This window comes from Vombatus ursinus, unplaced genomic scaffold (genome assembly GCF_900497805.2).
Source record: "Vombatus ursinus unplaced genomic scaffold, bare-nosed wombat genome assembly UNPS02014807.1, whole genome shotgun sequence".
Taxonomy (NCBI): Eukaryota; Metazoa; Chordata; class Mammalia; order Diprotodontia; family Vombatidae; genus Vombatus; species Vombatus ursinus.
The window spans coordinates 5911454-5936265 of NW_020954585.1; the positions used below are offsets into that span (position 1 = coordinate 5911454).

The 24812-nt window shown below is 36.6% G+C and overlaps 1 protein-coding gene across 3 annotated transcripts in view; it reads left to right on the forward strand.

Moving 5' to 3' along the window:
- The window catches only part of BAIAP2L1 (BAI1 associated protein 2 like 1), a 132223-nt gene that overhangs the window by 36168 nt on the left and 71243 nt on the right, over nt 1–24812 (forward strand). For all 3 annotated transcript variants that reach the window (XM_027874595.1, XM_027874594.1, XM_027874596.1), the window contains exon 3: nt 12458–12544. In XM_027874595.1, coding sequence (XP_027730396.1) covers nt 12460–12544 — 85 coding nt within the window. In that variant the 5' untranslated portion in view covers nt 12458–12459. The remainder of the gene's footprint in view (nt 1–12457; nt 12545–24812) is intronic.

Sequence of the window (24812 nt, forward strand, 5' to 3'; positions counted from 1 at the left end):
ACTTAAATTCTATCTGGAGAATAAAAATTGTAGGATCATAGGGAACTGGAAGAGAGTTTAGTGGACATCTAGTTCATTCTCCTTATTTTACAAATGAGGAAACTGAGACCCAGAGAGGTATCTTGTTCAAACAGCTATTCAGTGTCAGAGCTGCAACTAAGACTCAAGCTCCCTGGCTCTCAGTCCAGTGGTCTTTTAACTACAACATGCTATTCTTTATTATTATATAAGCAAGTTCTTGTCTTTAGAAATAACCCCGTGTGAGAAGTTTTATTTTTTGCCTGAATCAAAACAAGTGAATCAGTAGTCATTTTCATATCATTATCTTGAAATTATTTCCTAGACTTAATAGAATCTCGGTTTTCATATCAAAACAAAGTGAGTTTAATTTTAAATAAATTTGAGTTCATAACATGTGTTTAACTTTGTGAAACAAAGTAGTTTGCTACATTTGAATCCTTTCCACTGAAGAGGTTTTACTGAGGAATTCAACAACTTTCTAAACAGTTGTATTCTTTCTTTCAAAAAATTACTATGACTTTAAAAATTACACTCTTCTAATCAGAAATTACAAAAGAAACTTTAACTTGAAATAAACTATTGAATTAAGATGTAATCAAAGCAGTTCTTCTCTGGAAAATGTATCCCCAAAGTATTCAGAACTCACTTTTGTCACTTCTTCTTCCCCTGCCCTTCATATAAGTTTTATAAGAAAACATAATGATAACTAGAAGACACATCTTCATATGGCATAAGATTTGAAGTTTTTTTGTGTTATCTTTTTCTTATATATATGTGTATATATACATATATATTTTTGTTTTCTACGTGATATATTATTGGTTATTTAGCCAGGGTGGGAAACTTTGGACTTTTTTACTGACTTTGGAGTCAGTAAAACTATGCTCAAGCTCTGACTCTTAACACATATTAGTGACTATGGATAAGTCAATTTCTGTTGCCTAGGGTTTTCAAGGAGCAAATAACCTCTTCAGGTGTAGCTTTCTTTTGATGTCTTGAATGCCTCTTTATTATTGAACATCCATCTTTTTCCTTTTATGGGTAAGCTCAGATTTCCAGGTCACCTGAGCTACATCTTCATTGCCATTGATCTTCAGAACACATTATCCTATTCTCTCCTTAGTTTTCTGATGGGTGCCAGTCTTGTGTTGTTCACATTTCCTTTCCTTTGTATTTGAAAGTCTTTCTCCTGCTCACTTACAGAATTTGTTGTTTCTGAAGTAAATTGTTAAATATTACCATTATGCATCTTGAAATTTGTGGCCTTGGGTTTTTTTCTGGAGGCATTCTTTCTATTGGTCTTTTCTCTGTTCAGAAGTTCTGGGAAGTTTCCTGGTATCATTTCTTGGATTATGGATTAGGGTACTTTTTTTTAATTTCTTGTCATGTTCTTCTGGGAGACCTATAATTTTTTAGTTTGTTTCTACACATCCTGTCTTCAATCAATACATTTTGCTTGAATTCAAGAGCATGTTTTCTTTTAACGTTATTGCTTTTTGCTTTTCTTCTTCTAGATTTTCCTTCACTTCTGTGTATTTGCTTTTGTAATCAGTTGTCCTTTGTTTGTTTCTTTGATGTGATTTGCAAGACAAGACATTTGATCCACCCCATTTCTTCTGTTGTCCACTCTCATACAGCGATCTTTTGCTACACAGATTGCTTCCAAAGAGCTGGTTACTGAAGCCCCAGAAAATTTCCACAGCCTGGAGCCTGGTTCTCCAAGGCACTGTGAAGAGGGAGGAAGGACCAGAACATGTGATTAGGTTTTGTCACAATTCTGTGCATCAGATCAGCTAGTGCAGCTTTGTTGCCAGTAGCATGGTGGGAGGTGAGGGAGGGAGTGCTGAGTGAGCCCAAGGTAGGTATTATTGGATCATGGAGTTGTTGGGGTTTTTTTTAAACCTTCTTTTCCATTTCTAGTGGTCTAGACCATGCAGGTAGCTGAAGTTGCTGTATCTTTGGTGCATAATTTCTGTGTTGGAGACCTCTGAGTGATTGTGAGAATCAAAGAAAATATCTAGTCCTCTATCTAGCTGATCATATGATCCAGAAATTCCCTCCCTTCTTTCTCAAGGAATTCATCACCTGGCTACAGTTTTCTTCTCCAATTCAGTCAGTCCTCATACTTGGGAGATTAAATTGTGCCTAGAGGCTGCAGGTTCCCCACCCCTGCATACCTTCCCACCTCCATCAGAGGAGCTTACTTCAAAATTTGGTGAAAAAATAATTTGTCTGGCCATTTAAAGCTCCCTCTTCTCAGTTCTACAACTCATATTCCCTCAAAATTTTCCTTCATTCTTTCCTCCTTTGTGCTACTCCCTGAGAAAAAAAGTGTTTATTCTCTTTATTAAGGCCAAGCTTTCTACTTGTGCCCTTGATCCCATCTGTTCTTGGTTCCCCAAAGAGCTTGCGCTCTTCAAACACCCTCTCTCCTTCAATTTCTCTTTATCCACTGACTCCTTTCCTCCTACCTACAAATACATTCAGATCTTCCCCAGCCTTAAAAAAAAACCTTTACTTAACCCTTCTATGCCCTCTAGTCATATCTTTTCCCTTTCACAGTCAAATCCTTAGAAAAAGCTATCTATCCTTGTTATCTCTACTTTACTTACCAGTCACTTCTCAGCCCATTGTAATCTGGCTTCTGACCTCACCACTTGAATGAAACTGTTCTCTCCAAGGTTATTAACAATCTCTTAACTACTAGTTCCAGTAACCTTTTCTCAGTCCTAATCTTTCTTAACTTCTCAGCAAGATTTGGTATTGTTGACACACTTCCTTGTTACTCTCTCTTTGCATCGTTTTCATAACTAGTGCTTCTTCCTGTGTGACTTCTCCTCAGTCTCGTTTACTGGATCACCATGCATGTTCTGCTCTGTCCTGGGCATTCTTTGCTCTAAGTGATGTCATCAGTTGCCTTCAGTTCAGTCATGTTTATGCAGACAATTCTCAAATCTACATATCCCAGTCCTCATTCTTCTTCTAAGTGCCAGGCCCACATCTCCAATTGCCTGCATGGCTTCTCTACCTGGACATCCCGTATCTCAAACTCGACATATCCAAAACAGAAGTCATTGACTTTCCCCTCAAACACACACTTCCTCCTCACTTCCTTGTTTCTGTGGAGTGTATGATCAACTTTCCAGTTACTCAAGATTACAATTTCAGTCATTTTCCCTCTTCACTCTCCTATACTTGCATCTATTCACTTGCTAGTGCTTGTCTAATCGGCTTCTACAACATCCATCCCTTTCTCTCCACTCACACAGCTACTACATTTTCTCAGGGCCTTATCATCATTATTGTAATGATCTCTTCATTGTTCTCCATGCCTCTCCCCTTTCAAATCCAACCTCCAGAGAGCTGACAAAGTGATATTCCTAAATGATATATTTGACTGTTTCACTCAAGAAGCTTCATTTGAGAAAGAATACTGACTCTGGAGTCAGAAGATCTAATTTCAAATACTGTCTCTGATGCGTATTATCTCTATGATCCTGGGCAAGTCACTTAATCTCGCTTGGCCTCAGTTTCCTTCTCTGTAATATGAGGAAGTTGGACTGTAGCCTACAGGCTAAAATATAAACTCTACCATATGTCATTTGAATCCCTTTTCTGACTAACTCCATGTTATGTTTCCAGACATATTTCACATAATTCCCTTTAACACATTCTGTGTTGTAACCAAATTGGCCTATTTACTGTTCCCTACAAAAGACATTTCATCTTTGGACAAGCTGTACTGCATGCCTGTTTAATCATCAATTAATTAATGAACATTTATTAAGTGCCTTCTGTATGCCAAACCTATTCTGGGTACTAGACAAAGATGAAAAATCAAACAATCCCTGTTCTTACATTCTATTGGAGGAAATGAACATACATAAATGTGCAACACCAGCCTCAGTCTTCTCTCCCATAGAGACTATAGATACTGTTCCTATATCATTAAGAGGCATTAAAATCTTGGACAAGAATAGTTTAGCAGTCAATCTATATGGAGTCTACAAGGTGATTGAGAATTTAAATGTTCTTCTGAAGAGATTGTTAGCTATAATGACTGAAGAGAGAACAGAGGAAAAAAGACCAAGATGATTCATTTCCTGAGAGAACTAGGCTAGAAACTGTTGGAAAAAGACTTTAAATTGTATCCTGAGAGAACTGAATGTTGGGACTGTATGCCCAGAATTGAGAAGTCAGCAGTTGTAGTGATGGTTAAAGATAACTTTGCCTGTGATCTTTTTCACAGCTGACATATTACAAATAATTATTTATGTCTTTGTTTTAATTGTATCTAGCACTGTTAATAAATAGTATAGTCAGTAACCTTGATGTTTATTTAAGCCAAGGCAATTAGGGGGTTTGATAGACGTAGATGAGCAAATGTTTGTGGGAAAAGAGGTTATTCTCTTATGATTGGGGACTTGGAGCTAACTGTGTAATGAGAAAGATGTTGCAATTTAATAATTAATGTAGACAGTAGAACATGCCCCTTTATTACCTTAAAGTCTAAGATAAGAATGAGTAAGTAAAATAAGCTAGTGGGGGTGGGGGGAAGAGAATGAATGAGCTCCTTACCTAGGCTACATGAATGTGATCAACCCTAAAGTCTTGTTTTATAAGTATACAGAATAAATATAAGGTAGCAAAGCACAAGGACCCTAGCAGTTGGACATTAGGAAAAGGACATTGTATGCTCAGTGCTGCTTCCTAAAGGAAATCAGGGATTCCCTGAAGTACAGGTGAGGCAAGAGTACATTCTAGGCATGGAGGATGGTTAGTGCTAAGGCACACAAATGGGAGATGGAATGGTGTGAGGAATGTAGTAAAGTCCAGTTTGGCTGGACCTTTGAATGTAGGGAATAGAGTAATGTATGTTAAGGCTAAGGTTGGGACCAAATTATAAAGGGCTTTAATATCCAAACAGCTTGTATTTTATGCTAGAAACCCAACTATATGCATATTTTATACATATAAACTCCCCCTTCCTCCTCCTCGCCCCCCCATAGAAGCAAAGTTCTTTGAAGGCAGCACCTGTTCTATTTTTGTAGCTTTGTCTCCAATGCTTAACATATTACTATGCCTCACTCATATTAAAAAGTAACTTAGCAAATTCTTGTTAAATTGAATTGAATTTATCTTCTGGGTTTCTTTTGTTCTTTGTCAATGCCCTAGCTGGCTGTCACAAAACCATCAAGGTTGTGTTGTAGACAAGATCCTGCACTGAGAATGTCAGGAAATCTGGGTTCTAGTTTCATTTCAGTTGAGTCTCAGTTTGCTCCATCTGTAAAATTAGGGAGTTGGGAGAAGATCTCTGCAGGTCTCTTTCAGCTATTAAGTTAATGGTTCTATGACTTCCACCAGGCCATTTTACCAGCTATTATACAGAGAGCAGCTCTGGTAGAAGTCCTGGGACCATTGAACTTAATGCTGAAAAGAACTTGCAAAGATCATTTAGTCCAACTCCCTAATTTCACAGATGGAGCAAACTATAAAATATGCTATATCTAGATATCTATATTAGCACATTTTCTATATAGCCTAGCTATATAGCATAGTTTACATGTAGCATATCTATGTGGCATATTTTATATGTAGCACATCTGTATAGCATAGTTTATATATAGCAGAGAGAGGAGATAGCATTTTTTATGGTTTGCAAAGAGCTTTTTACATATTGTTCTCATTTCATTCTTATAATCCTGTAAGATAGGTAGTTTGGAATATTACATTTTACAAATGAGGAAACTGAAACTCAGAGAAATTAAATAATTGCCCAAGGGCCCACAAGTAGTGACTTATGTGTCAGAGCTGTGGCTCTTCAGAATCCAGATCCAGAGTTCTTCCCCAGCCTTCAGAAGTCTCCATTTAGGAGCTTTACATGACTATTTTTCCCTTCCAGGTCATTTAACCCTAAAGTCATTATTTCAGAGTTCCCCTGATGAAAAGTCACAGTGGCCTGCCGAGTTATTTTTTTCTTATTGTTTTGTTTTGTCTTTACAACTAAACTGCTTCACTGAGATGGAGAGAAAACAGTTCAAGGTGAATTACTGAGGGATACAGCTTTCATACCAGTCCCTGAGTAAGATATAATTCAGATTTTGTGGATCTTTGTCTTTCTCCTTTCTTGGTCTTTGACATTTTCTAAGCTTCCTTGGGTTATAACCAATGGCAGTTTGGGGGGGTTTCATGTAGATTGTGGCATTTGGCTTTAGCCTTAAAGGATGGTTTGGAATTCAGACAGCAGGGGGGTGGGGTAAAAGGCAAAGTGAATGGTATGAACAAAGATTTAGGGGTTTAAAAAAAGATACTTTCAGAAGCTGATGAGTAAATGATGAGAAGGTAATAATATGAGATAAGTTGGCAACAGATTATGGAGGGGTGGCACCTCAAATGATAGGCAAAGGAATTTTAAATCTGCTGTGTAGGTAGGAGAGTTCCACTAAAGGTTTTTAGTAGAGACGTGCCATGCTTAAATCTGAACAGAAGAAAATTTGGTCCGTCAGGGAAAGTAGTGTACTAGTATTGTGCTAAGCACTGAATATATACAAAGCATATTTCAAGACTAGGTCTGACTCTAGGTACTTAAAATCTAACTGGGGAGACAAGCATGGATGGCAGCAAATGATTAAGTGCCAGACAATGAATGTGAATGGGGCTGTGTAATTAATTTGTATTTTTTCTGGAGAGCAAGAAGTACAAGGTCAACTCTAAAGGTAAAATACAGATGGCACTAGTAAGTGCTGGAGAGGCTGCAGGAAGACAGGCACACTAATATACTGTTGGTGGAGCTGATGCAAACAACCTGGAATGTAATTTGGAATCATGCTTTTAAAAAAAATACTAAAATGTCCATATTCTTTGGCCTAGGGGGCTCCCATTGCAAGACTCAGACTCCAAGAAAATCAAAGACAGAAATAAAGGTTCCACGTGTGCTAAAATATCCTTTGTATCTCTTTTTTGTGATAGCAAAGAATTGGAAACAAATATACAAATTGTAGTATGTAAATATGATGGAATTTTACAGCATTTTAAAAAAACAGTGAATACAAAGAATTCAGAGAAATACAGGAAGGTTTACACAAGTTGATGCACCCTCTCGGGTAATGCCCTTGCCTTATATTTAGGTAATAATGAGGCAGCTAGGTGGCAAAGTGCAGAATACTGTACTTGACAGGAAAACCTGAGTTGGAGTCCTGCCTCAAACTCTGGACGAGCCACTTAACCAATTTTTGTCTCGGTTTCTTCATCTATAAAATGGAGATAATAAAAGTATCTCCCTCCCAGGGTTGTTGTGAGGATCAAATGAGATAATGTTTTGCAAACCTTAAAGTGCTACATAAAAGTTAGTTGTTATTATTGTTGTTATAATTATTAACAAAAAAAATTTAGGCTATCCACTAAGAATTCCCTCTTTTTCCCTCCTAACTTGGTAGTCCTTTCTCTTCATCTCACATCCGAGTCTCCATCCTCAAAAACCCTCACTAGATACTACCATGCTATCATCCTACCTTTCTTCCCTCCCTCAGCCAAATGCCTTGAAAAAAAAAAATCTCTACTCATTCCCTCCTCTTCCTTTCCTTACTCTCTTTACCTCCAAAAGTCTGCTTTCCAGTCTTATCACTCAACTGAAACTGCTGCCTCTGGAGATATCCATGATCTGATTATCACCAAATCTAATGGTCCCTTCTCAGTCCTAATCCTCCTTGACCTTGATACTGCATTTGACCACTTTCTTCCTGGATATTTTCTCCTATCTGAGACCTTACTCTCTCCTGATTCTCCTACCTATCCAACCACTTTTCAGTTTCCTTTACTGATTCGTCATCATCATGTTACTCCCACTGACTCCAGGTCTAGCCTAAGGCTATATCCTGGATTCTATCCTCTGTATAGTATCTCACCTGGTAACCTCATCAGATGTCATGAGTTCAGTTATTGTCCCTTTGCAGATTACTCCCAAATCTATGTATGGAGTCTCTCTTCTGAGCTCCAGTCATACATTACCAATTGCCTATTAAATATTTCAAACCAGATGTACCTGAAGGTATCTCACACATGTTGTTGTTGTTGTTGTTGTTGTTGTTGAGTCATTTCCAATTCTTCGTGACCCTATTTGGGGTTTTCTTGGAAAAGATACTGGAGTAGTTTGCCATTGCCTTCTCCAGATCATTTTACAGATGAGGAAACTGAGGCAAATAGGATTGAGACTTGCCCAGGGTCACACAGCTGGTATATGTCTGCGACTGAATGGGTCTTCCTGACTCCAGGGCTGGCACTCTATCCACCGTACCACCTGGCTGCCCATCTCACATATAGCATCTCTAAAAATAGAACTAATTATACTTCCCTCAAAACCACCCTTCTTCTAAACTTCCTTATTACTGTACCACACCATCCTTCCAGTCACGCAGGTTCACAACCTCCATGTCATCCTTAACTCCTCAATCGCACTCCACATGTCCAGTCATTTGCTTGTTGCTAGTCATTTTAGTCATGTCCAACTCTTTGTGACTCTATTTGGGTTTTTCTTGGTGAAGATACTGGAATAGTTTGCCATTTCCTTCTCTAGCTCATTTTACAGGGGAGCAAACAAGGTTAAGTGACTTGCCCAGGGTCACACAGCTAGTATCTGAGATTGGATTTGAACCCAGAAAAATAAGTCTTCCTGACTCCAAGCCCTGCTTACTATCCATTGTGCCACCAGCTGCCCCAACAACATCTCTTGAATATGTTCTGTCTCTACTCAGAACCACCACCCTAGTATAGATCTTCATCACACCTCAGTCAGATGACTACAATAGCTTACTACTGAATCTCCCAGCCTCAAGTCTCTCTCCATTCCCATCCATCTTCCACACAGCTGCCAAAGGGATTTTCCTAAAGTACAAGTCTGATCATGTCACTCCTCCCCCCACCCAACTCCCCACCCAGCAAACTCCAGTGTCTGTCTATTGCCTGGAAGATCATCTATAAATTTCTCTATTTGATATTTAAATCTTTCCACAACTTGGCCCCTATCTATATTTCCAGTTTTCTTCCATTTTACTCCTGTCTTTGCACTTTGCAATACATCCACACTGACCTACACACTTACACACCACTCCCTGCCTAGAATCCACTCCCTCCTCATCTGCCTTTTGGGATCCCTGGTTTCCCTCTAGGCTCAGCAGTAGCACCACCTTCTTTGTGAAGCATTTCTAGCACCACCACCCCCAGCTGCTACTACACCTACTCCCAAAACTGCCTTGTATTCATTTTGCATGTGTTCGGTATACACTTGGATATGCACACATTGTCTCCTCCATTAGAGTACAAGCCTTGAGGACAAGGGCTATTCATTTTTGTCTTTGTATGCCTAGCACTTAGTAGGTGCTTCACCCAGAGTAAAAAATCAGCAAATACTTGTTTGCTTGAAGGGGGGACTTCCTGGGTAGGAGACAAGAATCTGGAATTTGGAATTGAAAGTAATATAAAAAACAAAATGTCAGTGTTTTAAAATAAAGGTAAAAGGATTGCACATGTATAACCTATAGCAAATTGTTTACCATCTCAGGGAGGGAAGGGAGGGAGGAAGGGATAGAATTTAGAACTCAAAACTTTTTTTTAATGTTAAAAATTATTTTAACATGTAATTGGGGAAAAAATAAAATATTTTTAAAATAAAATAAAGGTAAAATGAATAGTTAATGAAATTTTTCAATGGAATTTATGTAATGAGAGTAAATGAATCAATAATAATGTTCAAGGGACCCAATTTTTATAACTAAAGAATATAGATATAAAAGGGCTGCTAGGTGATGGGTGGCTAGAGCGCCAGGTCTGTAGTCAGAAAAACTCATCTTCCTGAACTGAAATTCAGCCTCAGACATTTATTAGCTGTGTGATCCTGGGCAAGTCACTTAACCCTGTTTGCCTCAGTTTCCTAGTCTGTAAAATGAGCTGGAGAAGGAAATGGCAAACCACTCAAGTATCTTTGCCAAGAAAACCCCAAATGGGGTCACAGAGTCAAACACAACAGAACAACAACTATAGATATAAAATACCTGCTATAGTATAGTTTGTGTAATTTACCTTCAATATGATATTTTATCCCACAGATTGCCTTTTAGCTAATTGGTAGTTATCAATATTTAATCCTCACAGTAAAATATTACTTTATCTTGACAGTTTAATAAACGCAAAGACTATATGTGTGTAGAGTATGTACTTAAAATGTATATATATAGATATAGATATATACATACATACATATCTATATCTATGTGATATAGATATATACATATATACATACACACTTATAAGCAGGGAGTATACTGGTAAATGTTTAACAACTAGCTTTCCAGAAAAATGTATGCACTTTTAAATTTCTTCTGAATTATTAACATTTTCTCCATCATTTTCTTAAGTCTAGACAATCATCAAAACAATAAATCAAACCCCAATTTGCAGTATTTGCCAATTTCTGAGACATAAATGCTTGCATTGAAAACTTAACAATTGGCTCTTAAGCCAGATCAAGTTGGTTCTAGCACACTCCTGCTTATATGTATATGTTCCCAAAAGGAATTTTTTAATGTTTACAAGCCCAAGAATCAAAATTGTCATAACATTTTAAAGCTGGAAGTAGCCTTAAGTGATGAATGAGTTACTTACTCTGATTGTTCTGCCCCATTTACCCACCATATGACCTTGGGCACTTAAAACTATCTGCCTCCTTTCTTATTGTAGATGTGGGATTCCCATGCCATAAGGAACCCCCCCAGGGAGGGAACTCTGTCAGTCAAATGTTTTGCAACTGCATAGTCTTAGAGGGTTGCCTAAGGGCTTGGAGAGGTTAAGTGATTTGCCCAGGGCCAGTATACATTAGAAGCAGTACTCAAACCCAGGTCTTCCTCACTCCAAGGTCAACTTTCCATCCACCACTTCTCTCCTAACTCCTTGCCTATTAGTAAAATATGACTGATATTATTGACATCTGAAGACTGATGGGTAAATTAGTTAATAAGGCCAAAGCATTATGTTATTGTTCTTATAATTACATTGTAAAGTTATTACCAGAGGGCTATCAATTGTATAGCACTGTTTTGAGAGCATTGAATTTGTCAAAGATATATCGTGTTTGTAATAACCTTCAAGAGTTAATATAACCCCTTTGGATAGGGTTAAAATCACATATTAGTCTATTTTCTATCACATATAAAACAAATAATGCTAAAATATTTATATAATGAAAAATTTCTTCATTGTTACCCCTATACAAAGTTCTTACTGTGCCTATTATTAATGTCTAAATGTCTCCAATAACATCCAGTTTAAATTTATCCTCAAAGCTTCAATATAAACTTATTTCAATTTTTTTTAAATTTGGGGGTGCATATACACCAAAAATATAAATGCAGTAAAATGTAAACTTGTGTCACCATATGCAAACAAGCAACCCAGGAGAAAAAAATACCTGTAATTCACTCTTAAAGTCCTTAAAGTGAACCTTATTTTTTTTTTTGGCTAGGCACTGGGGTTAAATGACTTGTCCAGGGTCACATAGCTAGTAAGTGTCAAGTGTCTGAGGTCGGATTTGAACTCAGGTCCTCCTGACTTCAAGGCCAGAGCTCTATCCCCTGCGCCACCTAGCTGCCCCTAGTGAACCTTATTTTCAAGGAAAGAAAATTCAAATAAAAGCCTGTCTATGTAAAACCCTTCAATTTCCACCCCTCAGAATTAGATCTCTAAAAATAAATATCTAGACTCAAAACTTTGGAATGAGAATAGTGACAATTTTATTTTGAAGAAATAATCAATATTGTCTTCACTTTCTGAACAGAAGATGTTTGATTTTTAAGGCCTCTTTTTTTTTGGAATGATTAACTCTTTCAATGCTTTCTTAGGTTTTTCATGTGGCAATTGAGTATGGTTTATCCACTGATTTGGAAGCAAGACTACTCTAAAGGCACAGGCAGCTGCCGCAAAGTTGATTTATGGACTAATTGTTTGGAAATTGGAATCTATTCCTCATAGAAGCAGTGACTCACTAGTGGTGAGCCAGTAATGGCTCACTTTCCCCCTCTTACCCACAAAAGCTTATTTTGATCCATAAAATAACTGAACTATAACTCTATACTAACCAGTTCCTTACAGTAGACTTTTTCTGTGACTAAAAAACCTGAAAGGTTTTAATAGCAACAGCTCCAGGGATCTCTAAAGCCACTTGCTTCACTCCTATTGGAGTTCTCCTCCACAGAGGTCTAGGAGTTCACACATGTGGATGGTGCCTAAGTCAGATACTGGGAAGTCAGAGACTGCCTGTCAAGTGAACTATGATTGATTTATTCGGAGCTAAAAGAAGAGGATATATGTTTTTAAGGGAAAATCTGCATTGTTGGTTTTTTCTATCTGTCTATTAATTATTTTGAATATGTTTTTCTTCCCTTTCTAGCTATGATAGTGGCAGGAAGAGCCTACTATGATGGTGTAGCAAAGATTGGAGAAATAGCTACTGGTTCTCCTGTCTCCACTGAGTTGGGTAAGTTAAACAACATATCATCAACTACATACATAGCAGGGGTCCTCAGGTATTTTCTTCCTTTAATCCCCCCTTTTGGTTTCTAACTCCCCCAAATGAAATGTGTGGCAGCGTTGCCAAAAAGGAGAGCAATAATGACATCTCATCTTCTTTTAGCCCACTTGGGAAAGTAACAAGTTCATTTTGAGAGGCAGCGTGGTACAGTGTAAAAAGTCAAGTCAATAAGCATTTATTAAGCACCTACTATATGCCCAGCACTGTTCAAAGACATGGAGAATTCAAAGAAAGACAGAAATGGAGAGACAACATATAAACAACTATGTACAAACAACATATATGGGATAAACTGGTAATAATCAGTAAGAAAAAGCAATACTAAACAAGGGAAGACACTGACACTAAGGGGGATGAGGAAAGGCTTCTCTAGAAGGTAGAGATTTTAGACAAAAATTGAAGAAAGCCAGGAGGCAGAGATGAGGGAGGAGATAGCCAATGAAAATGCCTAGAGTTGGGAGATGGTGTCTTTCATGAGAAGCAGCAAAGAAGACAGTATCACTGGATCACACTACGTGGGGGTAAATAAAGTCTAAGAAGAAAAGGAAGGTAAAAAGGAACCAGATTATGAAGGTTCTTAAAAGACAAACAGTGGATTTTATATTTGTTTCTAGAGGCAAAAGGGAGCCACTGGAGTTGATTAAAAAGAGTAGATGATATGGTCAAGCTTGCACTCTAGAAAGATCAATTTGACGGCTGAGTGGAGGATGGACTGGAGTGAGGAAAAGACTTGAGGCAGTAGATTATGTCGGTAAACAACTACCAGAATTTTAACTGGGTGATAATATGGATTGAATGAACCTCAAAGGAGGAGGGGTTACTGGGTGATCATAGTAGTGGGAGAGCTTGGGAGTGACATTGGAGAACAAGGAGTATTCCAACTCCTCCATGATGACCACAAATGTTGGAAAGGGTGGCTACAGAATCTGTGTTAGTAAGTACAGAAGATAAAAAGCAAAGGTTTAAGATGAAAACTAGTTTGTTACCTATGGAGTAGGAATTCCAGAGAGCACAGTGAAAAGGGCTGAGTAGCTTAAGAATAGGACATTAATGGGGTTGTGTTGAGACTGAAGGGAATAAGGGAGTAGTCAGTGGGGACTGAGAACAGAGTTCTAAACCAGGGAGCAGGGATTTCAGAATCACTGGGATAGGGAGAGAGTGATATAGAGTGGAAATATGTTAATCATCGAGGAATGAGTTTAAATAGGTTGTTTTTTAGTCATTTGTTTCAGTCATGTCTGACTCTTCATAACCCCATTTGGGGTTTTCTTGGCAGAGATACTGGACTGGTTTGCCATTTCCTTCTCCAGCTCATTTTACAGATGAGGAACTAAAGCAAATAAGGTTAAGTGACTTGCCCAGCGTCACACAGCTAGTAAGTATCTAAAGTCGGATTTGAACTCAGGTCTTCTTGACTCTAGACCGGGCACTGTATCCACTGCACCAACTAGCTGCCCTTAAATAGGTTATCATTGTCCAAAAAGGTTCAGCTTGGGGTTGGAGTTGTTCCCGGGTAGCAGGCAAGTAAGTATAGCTGGAAGGGAATGGGGTGGTCCCTGGTGGAGATGCAGGTAGCTGGAGAGGATGCCCTGGGCATAACAGAATGACTGCTTAGGGAAGCCAGGAAGCCCTGGCCCTAGAATTGGTAGTCAGTGGTCCTAAGTTCAAATCCTGGCTCTCTCACTAATTACCCATTGGGCAAATGAGTTCATCATTCCAGGCCTTACTTTCTTCATCTGTAAAATGATGGACTTGTTTGCTGTCCATATGACCTTGGGCTACTTAACTTCTCTGGGCCTCTATTTTCTTATTTTTAAAATGAGGCTGTGCCAGGTACTGTGATGCACACCTGTAATCCCTGTTACTAAGAGAGGCTAAGGCTAATAGGATAGATTGAGCTCAGAAGTTCTGAGTTGTAGTAGGCTAAACCATTCAGGTGTCGCCATTAGGGCTGGCATCAAGATGGTGAGCCCCCAGGGGTGGGGAGACACTAGAGCTTACTGTATCAATCAAGAGTGGGTTTGAGCCCACGAGTGGTTGTTACTCTTCCAGCCTGGGTAAAGTGAGAAGACCAGTCTGTAAAAGAGAGAGACAAAGCCAGAGACAGAGAGAAATAGAGATATGTGGACCAGATCAGTGGTGTCAAACTGAAGTAGAAACAGATCTCTGTTGGCACATTGACTTAGAAAACCACAAATTAACATTATCTGTGTTACATTTTTATTTATTTTGTTAAACATTTCCCATTTCCGTTTTCATCTGGTTCAGGAGGCCCTAGGGAGTTTTACAGGCCAGGAGTTCAACATCTCTGGACTAAATGACTTCCAAGCTTCCTCTAAATTCATCTACTCTGTATTTATCTTTTTTTTTTAATCTTTTGTATGTACTCATTGGCTACCCCATTGGAACTCAAGCTCCTATTTTTGCTTTTTCTTTGTAAGTGCTAGAAGAGTGCTTGGCACATAGCAAGTACTTACAGTTCAGTGGATAGAGTACCAGGCCTAGAGTAAGAAAGACCTAAGTTCAAATCCAGCCTCAGGTACTTCCTAGCTATACGACCCTGGGCAAGTCACTTAACCTTTTTGCTTCAGTTTCTTCATCTTTACAGATTTTTATCCCTATTGTAAAAATGGGGATAATAATAGCATCTGCCTTCCAGGATTATCATAAGGATCAAATGAGAAAATAATTGTAAAGTGCTTAGCACAGTATCTGGTTCATAATAAGATCTATATGAATATCAACTATTATTATTTTTATTACTTAATAAATGCTTGTTAATTAGGAAATATAGTGCTGGTCCTGGAGTCAGGAAGACCTGAGTTCAAATCCATTCCCAGGCACTTAACTAGCAGTGTAACCCTGAATGAATTATTTAACTTTTGTCTGCCTCCGTTTCTTTAACTGTAAAATGAGGATAGCACCTTCCTCCCATGGTAGTTGTGTGCATCAAATATGATATTGTAAATCTCTTAGACCAGTATCTATCACATAACTTAATTTGTTTCCTTCCTTGTCAGTTGATTGATTCTTTTAAAAATAAATAAATAAAATGCATTGGGCTAGGTAACCTCTGAGGTACATTCCAGGTCTAAATTGGTGATCCTTAAAGTAAGACTGATTAAAGAGGAGGTGATGACTGAGAAAAACTGATAGAGAACAATTGCTTACCAGGAAAAAACTGACAACAGGATTCACCAGTAGACCTGGCTTACGGGCCAAAGAAGAAGGCTGTATAACTAAGTCTGCCTGGCCTTCTTAGGACTCTGTGTTAAAAATGTCCCTCATTTCCACCTCCCGTTTGGTGAGAGATGCTATTATAGTACAGGCAGGATTTTCATGTCAAGTTTACAACTCCTGATTCATAAAACAGAAGTTAGTGGAGCTTTGACCTATATTTTTTCTGAAAGGGATGGGCTAACTGGGCCTCCAGATTTTACCCTGTGGTATGAACATTTCCTGTGACTCACCTAGTTGAAAATCAGAGACTCATATATGTTATTTTCTGTGACCCTCCCTTTTTCACAAGGTTGCTTTTAGATTGTATACTATCAGTTTTGTATAAATTTATCTACTTTACAGAGTCATCCATAAAGAGAACAACTTATTTAGCAATGTAGATTCATAGTAACAAGTAATCTCAAGTCACCCTAAAGTAAGGAAAATTTGGTTCTCTCCAAAGTTTAATTTTTTTTTCATTTTTATTTAGACAATTCTATTTCTGTTCTTTTGAAAACAATTTTCTCACCTCATGTATACTTTGTTAAGAAAACTTGATCAATGTTACTTAAATTAGGTGAAAATGATAATTGGCAAACATTTCAGAGAGAAATCTGTACCATCTTCTGAAAAGTTGAAAGAACCACAGAGAAAAAGCAAAGTCATTTGTAAGAAAAAGTTTTTGAGATATAAGAAAGAGAAAACAATGGAGAGGGAATCACAATATATTAAATTTAAGGTATAAAAAAATTTAAGACATCCAAGGTAAGTTATTTTATGGTTTATCAAGCATAATAATTAAAATGGCCCACACAGTTCAAACAAGCCCAGGAAAAGGACTAGATGTGTCTGTAATGCAATGTATTGTAATCAACATCAACTTTTATACTTTAATAGCTTATAAGAAATCTTGAGCTAAATGAATTAAACATAGCATTCAAGTGTAGATCAGAGTAGAGTAATAAGCATTATCATATTTAATAGAGTTAATCATTATGGGAAGTTATTCAAAATACTGTGTTCCCTTTGGTTAACTTTAGCAGGTTTTTCCATGTTTTTTTGTAAGGTCTGATTTATAACATAATATTTTAAACATTATCATGTTAATAATATATAATGCAAGGAGAAGGAAGTGGGTAACAATTTGAGGCATCACTGAAAGTGTTGGGGGATTGGAATAGCTGAGTTGATAATGTTCCCAAAATATGACTAAATTGGAATGAAGAGTCTATTTCTTTGGCATCTGAAGAAAGGAAATATCTTCCTGTTGAAACATACGGTTTTATGCTTAAACATCAGTCGTCACTTTGCTATTTTTACATTTTATAGTTCTTGCCACTGTTTGAATAAGACTTTTCTCTTCCACACCTTAACTTGATACAACAGTGAGTTCATAATACTGAATCAACTGTCTCCACAGCAACAATGTTGTTATAAACACTGCATTAAAACTTCAGTTCCACTAAGAAAAAATGTATCAGGAAGGTGAAGTCTTTCTTTCCTACTTCTGTATAGATACAAATGACATAAATAGTAATATTGCTGTATTGATTTTTTTTTCCTTTCATGTACGGTTCATGAATGCTATATTGGCTAAAGTAGAAAAATAACTAATTTCTTACAAGGGTCTAGAACAGCTTTTATAGAAGAATAACACCCAAATAGAAGTTGTCCTTGAAAGATTAATATTTATTCCCTTTTATTTAGGTGGCTTTTTTTCTAACTTAAACTACACCACCATCATGTGACTTTTCACATTCTGTGTCCCTATGGAAAGAACAGTAAATAAAAAAGAGCAAACAATTCAAAAGTCAGTATTTTTTTCCTGCTTCGTAGGTGTTTGGTCTAGTTACTGTTCTGCTTTGCTTTTTTGTGTGTATGTGTGTCTAAACTAACTTGTTTTTAATATGTTGACTAGCTTTCTGTAATCTTTTGGAATATACAATTAAATCTTTCCCAGTGAAAGTGAATCTTCAATAAAAAACTGAAGAAGACTATTGTATGAAAAGATTGTGTTTCAGGATTTCCCCCAGGGGGAAAAATCTCTTTTTGACAGAACTTTTTACTGTAAGTTGTATTAAAAAGAGCCAGTATCCATAAGTCACGTAGCTCTTGGATCACAAACTGAAGTTATTTTAGTTTACATAATGCTTTGCGACATTTTCTTCAAGTTGGCTTCATTATAATTCACTTCTCAGTGTTTCTTCATTTTGTTTCATATGTCATGTTAGAATTCCTTATAATATTTTTATTGAATTGTTTATAATTTGGGAGTAGAGAAAGTGCTCTCTGAAGGAAACTTTTCTTAAATTAACAGAAGTTTGGAATGAAATTTTGGCTTTAGAAACTAGGTGAACCACACTCTTGTGAGTGTTTCCTCGGTAATGATAAGGAAAAAACCAATTCCAGTGTGTCCCCAAATAATAAAAACTAAGGAACTTCTGGTAATTTGGATTTGTCTGCTGGGAACAGGTTTCCTCCTGAATTTCCTAGGTGACTTTCTAGAAGTTGGTTAAAATTATTACCAAAAAAAAAAAAATCAATGTTCCTATTTCCCAGTTATGCCAGCTCCTTATATCAGTCCTTAGACTCCTCCCTCAGCATTTTGGGTTTGGGAACCAATTAGTATTCTACTCTTCAGTGGTGAGTAGCCTATATGAATCCACTGTTACTTTTATTCTCCTGAAGTACAGTCAGGGAATTGCAGAAAAGAAAACTTAAGAGACTACAAAAAGGAACTTATTCTTAATGGAAAGTAATCTAATTGATTAATTGCTTGTAAATAAAAAAAAGTAGAGTAATTTTGTTTTTACCAAGAATTAAAGTTAAACTTAAGTGGCAAGTGAATTGTAAACTCAACTCTCTTCCTTCCTTCTCCCCCCTACTTTTTTTAAAAATCGGGATAATATTTGTCCTTCTCCAGTCCTATGCCAACCTAGAAGTGATTGCTGTACAATCACTTCTGCCTATTTTCAAGATACTGAGATATAGTTAATCTGAACCCGGTGATTTAAATTTATCAAGTGTGTGCCTCCTTTCTTAGTTTGAGTTTTAACTCATTAGTCATTTTTTGTTCTGTCCTTTTCAGTCTAAAGATCATTCCCCTTAAAGAGAAAAGAGGAGCAAACTAAGATTAAGATGTTTTCTCCCCAATCATTAGCTATCAACATGTCTCTTCCCTTTTATGATCATTCTCTTTTCCTAGTGCATAACTAAAACAGAACCACCATTTTGTTGTCCTTACTGTTTATTGACACTCTCCTTATGAACAACACCATGTTTTTGTCTCCATCCTTTGCTGCTTTTCCTTGCTTCTCCATTTTCTGTATGTGTTGTTTTAAAACCTAGGTTGGCCTAGGTGTGTTCCTGATAGACTCACTCCAGCCCTTTTTTCCTGAATCATTTTCTGTTTGAATTTTCACGTCCTTCTGGGGATGACTTTCTTTTCTTTTTTTATGTTATATTGATGACTTTTGTTTTTACATCAAAATCATTGCTGTATCTACTCCTTTCAGCCCTGCTCATGAGCATTCCCTTATAACAAGGGGGGTGGTATGGAGCAAGCAGTCTACCTATCAACTGACCACATCTGATAGCATCTGCAATAATACACACCTGTATTCCCCTTCCTTTCCAGTAGAAAGGGGAGAAATACATTTCCTCATTTCTTCTCCAAGGCCAAAGTTGGTCACTATAACCTTTATATAGCATTCAGTTTCATGTTAATGTACTTTTCATTGTCATTGTGTATGTTATTTTCCTGGTACTGCCTACTTCATTCTCTACTGGTTCATAAAAGTCTTGCCAAATTTCTCTGAATTCCATAATAATATTCCATCACATCCATATACTTCAATTTGCTCAATTAAAACCCAATGAGTAGACAACCATTTTATTTAAAGTTCCTTGCTACCTCTTAAAAAAACATGCTGCTATGAATATTTTGGTATGTATGGGATCTTTCTTTTTACCTCCTTCAGGTATGACCAGCAGTGAGAACTTTGGACAAAGAGTATGAGCAATTTAGTCAATTCTCTCACGTGACTGTAAATTGTTTTCCAGAACGTTTAAACTCATCTTCAAATCCACTGAAAGTTAATAGTGTGCCTGTCTTCCTGCAGCCCTGGACTGACCCCATGTAGAATCTTAGGCTACAGAATCCTATCTATTTTTTCTCTGAACCCTTTGAAATCTTTTTCTAAAGGTGCTCTAAAGGTCAAGACTATGCCTAGCTTTCCATAGTATTTCTATTTCCTTATCTACTTCCTTCTTCTATACAATTGGTCTGTAGTATATTCTTGTATCAATATCACTTCTGTGTTGTTCCCCTAGTATTCCCCAGAATGATTTCTCCACTCTAGTTCCTTCATTTCCTCACATTAGAATATCTTCTTAATATTACAATACTACTATCATCACATACTCCTCCCACCCTTCCCACTCCTTTATCTATTCCATTCCTTTTGAACAAAGTATATCCTTTCAGAGCCACATTGTAGTCCTATCCCACCAAATCTCACTTGCTTCTTAAGAGGTTAGCATCTCCTCTTTTGTTGAGGACTTTAATTCTCATCATTCTTGTTATCCACATTTTCTGTATTTGTGTATAGATATCTGAAAGCATAGGATTTTGGGGGGAGGGGTTGTTTTGGGGTTGTTTTTTTTTTACTCACTCCTTTCTTGGATATTAATTACTGAGTATTCCTGTTTTGTGACTGAAACTTTCTATGCCCTATCTGTGTGTGTGTACACACACATATATACATACATGTTTGTGTACACATATACATACTTGTATATATACATGTGTGTGGATATATCCAATAAGTCTAATCCAATAAACATGGATTAAGTACCTAATCTCTGTTTACCTTAATCCACTGGAGAAGGAAAAGGCAAACTACTCCTGTATCTTTGCCCAAAAAAACCCCACAGACACTATTATTTTGCTATAGTCCATGTGGTCACAAAGAATCAGACATGACTAATCAATTGAACAACAACAACATGCCAGGCACTGTGCTAAGCGCTGGGGATACAATTAATAAAAAGAAAAACAATTCTTGCCCTCAAGGAGCTTACAGTCTGAAGGGTGAGACAACACACAAGGAGGCAGAAAAGCAGGAGGTGGGGGGTACACTAGCGTGTTGTGGGGACGTCTTGTTCCGTGGAGTTGAAACCAGGCAGAGCAACAGAGCAACTCCTCCCAATGCCTTCCTTTATAGAGGGCAGAAACTGGATAAAGGAAGGCATTGGGAGGAATTTGGTACTCTACTCTCTAGCCCTTATATCAGAGGGGAGAAGAGGCTGAGGGAACTGGAGTCACTTAAGGCTTGAGTTAGCCACATGGTGATGAATTTAGACAAAAATAAGTTTGTCCTGGGAGGGGCTCATGTTCAAATGGGTTGAAACCAGGCAGAGCAGTAGATACAAAGTAGAAATATATAGATATATAGTTTTCTCCCTTCTCCCTTTTCAGTTTAAAAGTCTCCTATGCTTGTAAGGGTCCCAGACAAGATTTTTATTTCATATTTAGGTTCATTACATCCCTGTATTTTAAGCTCTGGATCTAGAAATCCAGATTTTGTTTCAGATACCTTCTTCATCAGATGAAGATGAAATATCTTAAATTATTTTTAGTAGTGGTACAAAAAACCTATTTTCTCACTAAAAATATTATTCATTATATAGTTTAGCAAAAGCAATATCCTTGCCTCATTGTTTTTTTAAAATCTTGGTTTAATATTTTGTGATACAGAGAGTTAAAGTTCTAGTTCTGAGTCCAATTTATTTAAATACTTGGTTTCAGTGGCTGTAATACCTGAAAAAGATACTTCACACAGATATACAAGGCAACTAGATGGTACAGTGGATAGAACACTGGGCCTGGAGTCAGGAAGACACAAATTCAAATGCAGACCAAATACTTCCTAGCTATGTGACCCTGGGCAAGTTACTTAACCTCTGTCTTCCTCAGTTTCCTCATTTGTAAAATGAGGATAAGAATACTAGCTACTTTGCAGGATGGTTGTAAGGATCCAATGAGATATTTGTAAAGCTCTTAGGACAGTACCTGGCACATAGTTGGCACTATAAAAATAATTATTCTTTTTCCTTCTCTAAAACTGCACCAAGAATTTTGGAATAGATCCAAAACCAAGAATTGCATAATTGATTTCATTTACTAAATTATAATGCTCATTTTAAAATATCATCCACCATTTGTGCAAAGTGTTTTGTTGAAATATGGCTAGTAAATTTCCATCTTGCCTAATGCCAATCAGTTCTTACAAAATCATTAAAATATATTTTTAATATATTTTTAACAAATGGATTCAAACCCCACTGAAATTATTCATTTGGAATATTTTAAGCTGGTTATAGAATTTCCTTTCTAAGTTTTTAAAGCATACAGATGTAACCATCTTTATAGGTGACATCATTGGTTTAGCAACAAAAGGTTCATTTTAAAAATTCTTGTTAATTCTCATGTCTTCATATGATCATTAGCCAGTATTTCAAAGCACAAAACACACTGAGTGAACGTATACTCCATCATATTCAACCACTGTATCTGTTGGTTTTATTTGTTGTTCTTTGCTGTAAGGAAAGATTAAATAGGGCCAAAGCCTCCCTTTGGAGGAAGTAATTGTAGTGTAAAAACTACTAGTTTTTTTTACTAGTGTAAAGAAAAAAGTGCAACTTTTTTTTTAATCATTTTCTCCAAAGAAAAATATCTCTGTCAGTTTTTCTACTTAGGAAATGGGAGAAATAATACTTGCTTTCATCAAATTGCAAGGATAGTAATTTCTTCAGGTAATCTATTAATTGCTTTGAGATCCTTGCAGTTGACCATTACAAAAATTTATCAGTATTAGAATTACCTGTTAACCATAATTCACTAACTGTGTGGTTTTAAATGTGGTCACACAGATCACAAAAATATTATCATATCAGTAAGGAGACTTTTAAAGAACAAACTTCTTTTAAGAATAAATAAGATTTGTAGATACCATACATTTATAATTTTTAAAGGAGGAAGAGTTAGTCACTTACATTTTTTAATCTAATGAGCTTTTTCAATAATTTTCTGTGTTTGTGTGTGTGTATTTTATAGAACTCAAAATCAGTCTTAGAAGTACCTTTCTTTCATGGAGAGAATGAGAATTGACATTTTTATAAGATAATCTTTCTAAGAAAGGTTGCTCAGTAATGAAAAGACTTCAGAATTACTTTCAGATTACAATATTTGAATAAAATAGAAAAGACTTTTATGCTGAAGTCAGCAAGAGTGCTATAATGGAGACAGTGCATTACGTTTGGAGTTCGGTTCACTGGGTTCAAATCCCTACAATACCAGTTGCTAGTTATCTAACCTTTGGTTAGATTAGATTTATTTCTCGTAACTCTAATTCCCTCATCATTGGGATAGTTGATCTCTAAGGTCTCATAAACTATTTTGACCTTAGATTATAACAAAAGATGGTTAATAATAATAATAACTATAATGGCATTCACATAGCACTTAAGGTTAGCAAAGTACTTTACATATATTTTCTCATTTAATCCTCACACCAAGCCTGTAAGGTTGGTACTATTATTATCACCATTTTACAGATGAGAAAACTGAGGCTTAGGGGTTAAGTGACTTACCCATGGACACACAGCTTGTAAGTGTCGGAGGAAAGATTTGAACTCAGGTCTTCTTGAGTCCAAGTCTAAAACTACCCACTGCTCTCCCATTAACTAAAATTACCTGGAGTTCAAGGAGTAATTTGTCAAACACAATTGCAGATGTTTTAGAGAGATTAAAATCTTTCCCCCAAAAAATGGTGCAGGACTCCTTCTCAGAGTAGTGTTTTTAATTGCATAAAATAAATATAGAACTACAAAGGAAACTAATTGTATTGAAATAGTTATCAAAATATATTTTTAAAAAAAATTCACAAGCCCTATGTTAAGAACTTCTAATGTAAAACAGGTCATTTAGTTCACCCTCTCATTTTACATAATAGGAAACTGGAGCCTAGAAAAGTAAAGACACTTGCCTAAGTTCCCATGTCTAGTAAGCAGTAGCAGGATTCAAACCCAGGTCTTCTTCCAAATACAATGAGATCCCGGTATAACATGCTGCCAGCAGGCAAGGCTCTGTTATCCCTATTCTAATTCAATAAGATGGGTGATTTTATAAAATAATTGTAGAGTCTGAAGTCTCTGAGAAGTGTTCTAAATTATCTTTAAAATTTTAATAATCTCTTGTAGTTGACATTTTTCAGGGGTATTAAAGGATCTGTGTACTCTATAGAGCATCAACAGCATGTAGTTGACACTTTATTCCAGATTTTTTTCATGTTTTTCCCATTGACATTTGACAGTTTTTCTAATGCAAAATGAGAATCAAATGTTTTAATACTTTGAACTCCTATCCACTTACTTTCTAAAATGAATATCCTCATAAATATTGACATGTTTTTCAAGCTTGTAAGCTTCTCTTTGGCAATATATACAAGTATTTATTACCATTAATATTGTACCAGACTAGATGCAGACCATATTTTGATGACCCCTTCACAAAAAATGCACGCCTGATTATTACCTTGGCAATGATACCTTTTATGAGGCAGCAAGGTGATGTAGTGGTAGACGTTTGGACTTGGAATCAGGAAGACCTGACTCTTCCATCAAACACTTAATCGTTTGTGAGTCTGAGCAAGTTACCTCTTTGTTTCCTCATCTGTAAAAATAAGGATAGTAATAGCAACTTAAAAGGTTGACATTAGAATCAAATGAAATTTTAAAAAATAAAATTAAATAATATATGTAAGGTTTATAAACCCAAAAGTTACATATGAATACCTGCTATAATTATTATCATCTAGTTACATTACTTTTTTCAGCTGTTTAGGAGGAAAGAGGGAGGCTTCAGTGCTTGGACTAACCTTGATAAATCAAAACCTCTTTTAGATACTATATATTATTCAATACAAACTCATCT